The sequence below is a fragment of the Agrilus planipennis genome, unplaced genomic scaffold, assembly GCF_000699045.2.
Source record: "Agrilus planipennis isolate EAB-ADULT unplaced genomic scaffold, Apla_2.0 scaffold9, whole genome shotgun sequence".
In the NCBI taxonomy this organism is placed as follows: Eukaryota; Metazoa; Arthropoda; class Insecta; order Coleoptera; family Buprestidae; genus Agrilus; species Agrilus planipennis.
Genome location: NW_020442467.1, coordinates 1,375,566 through 1,385,394, shown reverse-complemented (window position 1 = coordinate 1,385,394; position 9,829 = coordinate 1,375,566). Strand labels below are relative to the sequence as shown.

The window sequence follows — 9,829 nt, the reverse complement described above, 5'->3', positions numbered from 1 at the left end:
AATAAATATGTCAATATATATTTCCGCAGCCGAATCAAGCATCCCCATCCATGAAGAAGGTTTTGGTTTTTACCTATAGGGGTTGGTTTCAATTATATGGTGGTTAAAAGACTATCGTATCAAAGGATTTAATGACCCGATGGTCTAGTTAGAACGTTATAAAATGTTACAGACTTCTCCTACACCTGCTTCCAGAATGTTTTTGTAAAGGTTCGAAAACGTTCCCGAATGATAATCAATTTTTGCTGAAATGAAATGCAGTAATATCTATACCTACATTTTTTATAATGCGTAATGGACTATTCAGGAATAAAAGACAAACAAAAAGGTTTCTTTTTTATATTTTTAGCAATAACGCTAATAACAATCATAAACCGTCATTGTCATTAAACTTAACAAATACTATAATATAACATAATATTCTATATTGTCTTTTATTTTGTCTTTGATAATTCAAGCACGATTTCAGATAAGCTGCTGTAGCTGCCTGCCAAAAGTCCTATTAAACCAATAATTATTATTACAATATCTTTTAATAAAACTAACTTAAATGGACCGAGATTATCGGGCCAATTAACACAAATTTCCATTATTGCTGGAAATGCTAAGCCCAGAGCCGACAAGCAAAAAGCTCCAAAAAATGATATAAAAAGTCCTAGGAGGGGAATTGTTGCCGCCAAAATAACTGAAAAAAGATAAGGGTATTATTCAGTACGTCATAATATTATATATAAAAGAAATTATGAGTGTTGTTAGCATAGGGCAAAGTAGTATTACGTAGTTAGTATCAGCAATGACTTAAATATTAATCATTGATTACTATATATCTATTAAAAAACCGTAATGGCCGACATCCGTGACAATGCGACAACAATTGAAAAAGAATGATGGCCGACAACTGCAACAATTAGAAAAGAATGATGACCGACACTACGTCATAGTGGAGCTATTTCGAACAATTTTTAACACAAAGAAAGTGATTAAACAAACTGTTCACAAAAGTGAATTTTGACCACTCGAATTAATGGTGCTAACAGTGCATGGTGCACGCTACACGAGTAACTTGTTAAGTTTATTTTCCGATTTATGTAATCATTCTTTAATAAACAACTTTTAAGTGAATGTCTTATTATATTCCTGATATATTTCATAAGCGCTATGGCCTCGCTAAAGGATAAACATGGCCGCTACCAGCCATATGTCCAGGCTCTTGTTATTAAATCACCCTAAGTTTGTCCTTTTCATTTATATGCTGAGCATATATGCAAACCAAAATTTCTTTGAATTTGTTATGTTGGATTAGCAGTACGATGAGAATGAGCTTTTAAGGTGATATGATATATAAGCAAGGTAATAAAGTGTCTTTCCTAACATAAAACTAAACTTTTGGGTGTTTTATTTCCACCAACTACTAATGCTTGTAGGGTATACCGGAAGGTAGGTCGGAAAGTTCTACTCAGCCTCCTTTTAAGAATCGTGGGAACGGGTAGATGGTGATTGGTGTGAAAAAGATGAGACGGACGAAATAAAAACGGAAGAGGAGTTAAAGACTACTTGTGGAATATTGTTTTTGCTCTTCCATTTGCCTAAGTGAATCAAGGAAACCACAGGAAAACTTCGACTAGGACAGACGTACCCGAAATTGACGCGGCGTCCTCCCAAATGCTAAACAATGACCTAAATCTAAAGCTCTAGCTTTAGGCCATGCCACTCAGTCTTTTCCTAACTACAACTCTACAACTTTTTATAGAAACCGCATCGCAAGAGATATTTTGCATGTCGAATAAGTGGCTGAAACGATAGGTCCATACATCAGTAAATTGATTGGATTGTATATTTTGAATTTAAAAAATACATTTTAATTTTATTTGAATAAAAATTATTATGGAAATATTGTTTATAAATCTTTCAATTACACATTAGGTGAAAATTTTTCATAGCGTTCAGTAGGTTTTTTGATTTAATCTTACCACAATACTGTTTTAATGTATTTCCCTAATGCTGTTGCTTTACAGTAAAAATTACTTTGATATGTCAAATTTCAAATAAGCTTTAATAAAACGAAATAATTTTATCGATAGATTAAGTGCCTTGTTAGGTAAAAATTTCTATACTCACATTTATTTTCACTAAAGTTTTTTTTTTATGAATACGTACAAATATTTTTAGTTCCAAACAATCGCCACCATCGTATTTGTAAAGTATTTACATTTGCAGTTTTTCCGGTTTTTAAGTATGAAGTTTTTAATTCCTTCATTAATTAATTCTATAGCGTTATAAAAAAATTGTACGAGGTATTATTCCGTCGAATATTTCAGTATGAGTTCCATTGCGTTAAAAGCAGTTAAAAACTTTTTGAAATGACAATAATAAAGACACGAAAAATTGTTAACTGTAAAATTGAAATGAGTATTTCAATTGAGTATTTCAATTTTTGTCAACATTTTTATTTTTTTTTGTAAAATTTTGAACTGAAATATTTATTGGAATAGCTTTAATCTTGACCTGACGATCTTCCCGAGGTACACAGCAGTCATAAGTAATCTTCCATAATTTTGGTCTATTACGTAACTTACACGTTTATGTATTTTACTATATTTCTGAGGCAAGAATAATTTTAAGATGGAAAAAATCTTTGGGTTCTTTATGCCTTCCAGCTACTAATGCTGGTGGGCGGGCAGTCCTATCGAACTACGTCCTAGTCGAAGGCACGACAGAAGATATTCTTCAGCCTGTTTTGAGGGAATCGTGGGAATGAGTGGATGGTGGTTGAGAAATATGAGACAGAAGAGTATTAAATATTATATTATCAGTGGAATACTACTGCCCTTGCATTTACTTAAGTAATCCAAGGAAACCACAGAAAAACTTGAACTAGGGCAGATCGCGCCGAAATTGAAATGGTCTCTGAATGTTAAAGAATAGTCTAAACTAAACCTTTAAGGCCATGTGAAAATTCAGTGAAAATTTGTGCTAATGTAGATTTAATTAATAAAAATGAAAAAAGGATGACATGAAATATTCTTATTTTATCTACTTTAAACTCTATAATATTCAAAAGGGCAAATTACTAAATTTACAAAACATCGATAATTTTTAAGCGGTTGTTAATACATTTTATTTTGTGATTTATTCAATAGATTATTGTAGGTATATTTGGAAAACGTTCAAAAACTTACAAGTCAGAAAAACAGATGAGATCNTAATAGCAAGGTCTGGTGAGTTTTACGCTGACGAGATAAAATCAAGCTAATTGTGACAAACTAAGTTTCAAATTTTTTTAAAAAACACTGGTACAATTCCAGGTCTATCTGCTCTGGTCCAAGTTTTTCTGTTGTTCCCTTGTATCACTTAGGCAAATGCCCTAGAGCAGCAATAATATTCCACTGATAGTCATTCCCTTCTCTTCTGTCTTCATTTCGTCCTTTCTTTTTCACTTCAGCCACCATTCACCCATCCCCACGATTCCTAAAAGGAGGCTCTCGAGGGCTTTGCACCCTATTCTCCACCGTAGTCCGGAGGGAATACCAGCCCACCAGCTTTAGCAGTTGATGGGAACACAGTACAACATAGTTCAAAATTAATCATTTTTTTTTGTAGTTGAACACAGCCTATCGAGTCGCATGACCTATAGGTTTTTAGACATTGCTTAGCATTCGGGAGAACACTGGTTCGATTCTGGGTCCGCCTGCTCTGGTCCAAAGATTGCTCTATACGACGAAAGATGACCTAATTACCTAAGCCAAAACTAAAAGCCCCTATAAAAACGTTTCATAGTACAGTAATGATCGCTAAAGCATTAATAAACTTATTGGGTATAACATGATCACAAACTCTCTAAGGAGAATATTTTCTAACTTCAAGATCTTTGCAGAAAAAGCTGTACTTTGATTACGATAAATTAGTTTGCTCGAAAATAAAAAGCGTTGTTCTTATATTGATATCATCTGAAACATCTCAAACAGACTATGTGACGAAAACAATCATGATTCTTATGTAACATGATATAGGTACTTTACTTAATTACTTTCCAATTCTTCAATGCCTTTAAAGCGATTCCGAAATAATAAGAAGTCAATTTCAATGAATGATTTCGACGAATATTTATGTGCAATTTTTCATATTCATTGTGTCAATTTAATATAAAAAGTGACAAAAGCGTACATGGGCAGGTAGACACCTAGGATGCCATTTCTTTTAGTTCTCCAAAACGTACATCATGGGTGTTTAAATGATCACAAATTATGTGAATAATCGTTAGCTTCCAATTAATTTTCTAAATACACATAGCAATTGTTTCACACACTGCATCATCACAATAAATCTTTCAATTACACATTAGGTGAAAATTTTTCATNACTGCATCATCACAAATTGTCCAGTCGAGTCAATCTATTGAATTAATCTTGTAGTATAGGCAGGAATTACTAATGTAATTATATTAAAGTGAATTAAATTTTAAATTAACATTTATCACTATAGATAACCTCAGATTAATAAGGAAAATTGTTGCCGTATACTGGAAATCGAACCCAGTTGCCTGGGTTTGTGCATCATTGAGTCATTATTAACAATGAGACATTTAGAAGAATTTTTATAGGGTTAATTTCAATATATTAAAGTGAATTAATTTTTACCACAATAGATAGCCACAAATTAATGAGGAAAAGTTGTTACAGCTATCACGCCCTCGGGGCGTGAGGATTTAAATTTTAAATAATATCATAACTTCAAGAAACTACAATGTGGTGAAACAATTGTTTGAATTTCTTATGAACTTTTAAAGCCGGTATTAGATGGAACAGGTTGAATTTTTAGAATTTTATCTGCCAATAAAGGCTACCAAAAATTATGTTGGTAATTCATCAATTTTTGACCCCTTCTGCCACGTAAACAGGACCGTAACGCCCGGCATGACTCCACTGCCTTCCCAATTCCGTTACGTAACGTGTACATTGTAAACTTAGAGAAGAAAATTTTTTTAATTTCTAACAAAAGTTCACTACTAAATAAGACAATACGTACACAATTTATAATCGACATCAAATAGTGGTGTCACGACGTTCATTTATTATTTATCGGATGAATTATTTTGGCAGTGCTACATATTGTCAACGTTTCGTTTCTTAAATGGTTACGTAATGCAAACATTCACCCCCACTTCTCCCAAAGTAATACGACTATAATGCCAAACTGGATACTCTACCCCCATTTGTGTTACCTAGCTTTGTGAGAATTTAAAGAAAGTTGTTTGAAGGTGAGTACCTTACCATTTATTTGTGAAACAATTTTTGAAATTTTACTCAAATTTTTCGGATTACTTTTAGGTATATTACACCATTCTTATAGATACGTTAGTACATTATCAATGTTAAAAAGAAGGTTATTGAAATATCGTAAAGATTAACAATTTAGTAGAGCTATTGACTTACCACCCCCACTGCTTCTAGTGCAAAAAGAGTAGTTCCAAAATAGAGAGGAAAGGTGTAAAGGGTTCCAAAAGCAGGTCGATCGCTTATACTTGGCAAGTCTTGAAAAATGTAGTAGAGAACAATTCCAAAAGAAACGAAGGTCAGTATATTTGCCAGAGTAGAGAATGGAGCGAGAAGTTTCAAATTCCTTATGGAAATCATAAGGACAAAGGGAATTAAAATTATGAGCATGTATATTTTAATATCCCATGGTTTATCTAGATAAACATCCACGAAGTCCTTTAAGTTTACCCCAACGAACAATACGTACACGCAGCATATTCCAAATTGATAAAATATTAGAAATATATCGACCATTAGCCTAAAAATAACAATTTATATTTAATAAAATTAGTAGCGCCAAGTTTTTTTTGATAAAGAAAGTTATCGAGATAAGTTGATTAAATATGCAGTTTTTAAAAGAGTCGATTGATCTCATGACAAATTCATCATGAATAATTTTAATAGCAAGGTCTGGTGAGTTTTACGCTGACGAGATAAAATCAAGCTAATTGTGACAAACTAAGTTTCAAATTTTTTTAAAAAACACTGGTACAATTCCAGGTCTATCTGCTCTGGTCCAAGTTTTTCTGTTGTTCCCTTGTATCACTTAGGCAAATGCCCTAGAGCAGCAATAATATTCCACTGATAGTCATTCCCTTCTCTTCTGTCTTCATTTCGTCCTTTCTTTTTCACTTCAGCCACCATTCACCCATCCCCACGATTCCTAAAAGGAGGCTCTCGAGGGCTTTGCACCCTATTCTCCACCGTAGTCCGGAGGGAATACCAGCCCACCAGCTTTAGCAGTTGATGGGAACACAGTACAACATAGTTCAAAATTAATCATTTTTTTTTGTAGTTGAACACAGCCTATCGAGTCGCATGACCTATAGGTTTTTAGACATTGCTTAGCATTCGGGAGAACACTGGTTCGATTCTGGGTCCGCCTGCTCTGGTCCAAGTTATTCTATGGTATTCGCTTCCTTCTGTCTTCATTGCTCATTTCCTCCTATCTTTCTCACCCCAACAACCATTCATCCATTCCTACGATTCGTAAAAGAAAGCTGAGAAGGATCTTCCGTCCTACCTAGCCCATCAGCATTAGCAGTTGGTAGGAAAAAACATTTAAAAATTTTTTAAGTTGAAGACTGCCTATCGAGCGGTATGACCTCTAGGTGTTTAGAGATTCCTTGGCATAATATTCCACTGAAAGTCATTCGCATCCCCGCTGTCTTCATTTCTGATTTCGTCTTATCTTTCTCAATCCAACAACTATTCACCCATTCCCACGATTGACTGAATAGGACCTTTCACCCTATCCTGCGGAGTAGTCCGGAAGGACTGCCAGTCCACCAGTATTATCAGTAGGTAGGAATGAAATGCCCAATTATTTTAAAAGTTGAAGACTGCCTATCGAGCAGCATGACCTCTAGGTATTTAAACATGCATAGTATTCGGAAGGACACCGATTCAATTCCGGGTTAGGCAAATGTTCGTACGGTAATAATATTTCACAGACACTTCTCTTGTGTCTTCGTTTCTCCGTATTATCTTTCTCACCGTAATTACCACCCACCAAAATTCCCGCAATTCCATAAAGGGGGGCGAAAATGTTCTGCTACCCTACCCTTCGGCGTAGAATAGTAACAGGAGGCTTCTACACAGCGTTTTCTTTATTACTCCTGGTTTCACAGTAAACTACAGGGTTAAAAGGAATGATGCGCACTTTTCTTAAAATTCTATGAAAATTTCTCATACACGTATACTTCTTTGATAACAATTTTAACTAATAAAATGTGTTTAATTGTTTATTCTGTATGTTTTTTTTATTTTCTTTTTTATTTAGATGTTAATATTAATATGGTTTTGATTAAGTTATTGGATATTAAAGTTTCTATATATACATAAGTGATTCGAAATACAGTGAATTACCCCTTAGAGGACGCCTTTCTCTACCGGACAGTTTAGAGTTTTCAATATGATCCCCGTAGAGTAGGACTTCTACTCAGCCGACCAACTCAAAACATAATCTCATAACACTACCATAATCACATCGACTGAAGAGGACCTTAATTGGTCCTAGAACGGTCTGAGGTAGAGGGGTTTCAGTCGGTAGGACTTGTTCCTCGGGAATCCGACACTACCCAGTCATACAAATGGCTGAATGTCTTTTGAAGATTTCCCCTCTTCCACGAAAACAAAAAAAAAAAACTCATCCGAATCTCTTATAGACATACGCTGACAGTTTATAAACGAAGAGTAACTAATAAGAAATCTCTTCTCAATAAACAACTTGTGTTTGTAGATACTTCTGTAGAAATATGTGCGCAGCAGTTTAGGGATTGTTTGCAGTTCCTTAAATAATGCTATTTTTTTTCCTAGGCACGTGTTCGCTGAAGGGAGGCATTGCACTGTAGTTTATATACGATTTCGTTATTGATTTGACACATTTTCTATAAAAACGATGTTTATCGCAATTTATGTATAATAAATAGCGCAGATTAAAGAAATGCTAAACAAATACTATATCTAGAACAACGTAATTTTACATACATCAGAATTTATATAAGTGCAATGTACCAAAGTAATAAATAGGTCGATTATGATTATTACCAATTCATTCAATAACGAAACAATTACAAGTACTTATTTATGCACGCATCTAAAGACTTAAGCATGCATAATAAACAAATTGCTTTCATTTCCTTGTAAAACATCAGTTACGTTACTTCGTCAAATGACGTCAAAAAATAGGAATTTAAATCATCTGATGACTTTGACTATTAAGAAATTCATATTTCATCCAATTTACAATACGAGATGGTATCTGAAGTATTTAAAGAACACGCTTTCCAACTTTATTATAGAGAACTAGAATTGTTTCGAAAAATAAATTTTATATATTTATATATTGCATATTTTCTGATTAATTAATTAATTGAAAGTAATTAAGAGATAAATAGAACGAAATACCACTGAATTTCTGAACGAAAACGTTTTGCTTCTTCTTACACATTCGCTATTATAAAAATCACATTGATGTTATGTCAAAAGCAGTAGGCAGCGGCTAGTATATTGGGTTAAATGGGCACTCAGGTCATCACGTGTTACTTTTCCATGAATTGGATTGTAATAATGTTAAAATTCATAGGAATGGAATGTGTCTAGGTTATTATAAAAATCCTACATTTAAATCTATATTAAAATCCTCTTGTTTCAATTTTCAACGTAAACATTGTAACTGATTACAGGATTTAGATGGTCATTTTCATAATTGCTTAGGTAGTTATTGTGTCTAATATAATTATTACCTTTACTGTTTATTTGTGGCATACAAATTTTGAGCTTGCCAATAGCATACTATGAAGCTTTTTTAAAAAGAATATTAATTTTCTGCAACAAAGGTTTTCTGATTAGATTTTATTGGATCTCGTTAGCACGCAATAGACAGTTTCAACAGAATATGGACCAGCTCTACCTTCTGCCTTTAGACAGCGTTTTATGAATTTCTACTAATAGTGTATTCAACGCCATCTGTAGAAAATTGCTACAATTTGTGGGATTCATAAATGTTCGACAAAGATATCGACTTGTCAATAGGCATTTTAGAAAATACCACAAATGGCATGGTGAACGCCATCTGTAGTAGGATGCTACATTTTAGGATTACGTATGCTTAAAAAATTATACAATTCGATTATGGTAACGTGTCTATTACGTTGAGGTGAGCTACGCCGGGATTCGTTTCAGCAAGTAGATATCCATATTTTTAAATGGACCTTGTTGGAGAATACGTAATCCTAAAATGTAGCATCGTACTACAGATGGCGTTGACCGCGCCATTTNAAAAGAATTTTAATTTTCTGTAACAAGAGTTTATGCTGGTTAGATTTTATTGGATCTCGTTAGCACGCAATAGACAATTTCAACAGAATATGAACCAGCTTTACCTTCTGCCTTTAGACAGCGTTTTATGAATTTCTACTAATAGTGTATTGAACGCCATCTGTAGAAAATTGCTACAATTTGTGAGATTCAGAAATGTTCGACAAAGATGTCGACTTGTCAATAGGCGTTTTATAAAATACCACGTATGCTCCAAAAATTATATAATTCGATTATGGTTACGTGCCTATTACGTTGAAGTGAGCTACACCGGGATTCGTTTCAGCAAGTAAATATCGATATTTTTCAATAGACCTTGTTGGAGCATACGTAATCCTAAAATGTAGCATCGTACTACAGATGGCGTTTACCGCGCCATTTGTGGTATTTTCTAAAACGCGCTGTTAAGACAGCAGGTAAAAGTTGGTCTGTGTTCTGTCGGAGCTGTCTGCGACGCGCTGATGAGATCCAAA

General features: G+C 33.9%; 1 protein-coding gene and 1 long non-coding RNA gene across 2 annotated transcripts in view; both read right to left on the bottom strand.

The window, feature by feature from the left end:
* Positions 1-5,793, bottom strand: part of LOC108737179 (proton-coupled amino acid transporter-like protein CG1139) — a gene marked incomplete at its 3' end in the record, with an annotated part of 8,069 nt that extends 2,276 nt beyond the window's left edge. Inside the window, 1 exon segment of the mRNA XM_018469893.2 lies at positions 5,433-5,793. Within this exon segment, the coding sequence (XP_018325395.1) occupies positions 5,433-5,789 (357 nt within the window).
* Positions 324-3,211, bottom strand: LOC112906666. Its single transcript, XR_003232499.1, has 2 exons — positions 3,180-3,211; positions 324-685 (listed from the first exon to the last, which is right to left on the bottom strand). It is a non-coding gene; the product is annotated as an uncharacterized LOC112906666 (long non-coding RNA).
* Positions 5,794-9,829: the final 4,036 nt, after the last annotated feature.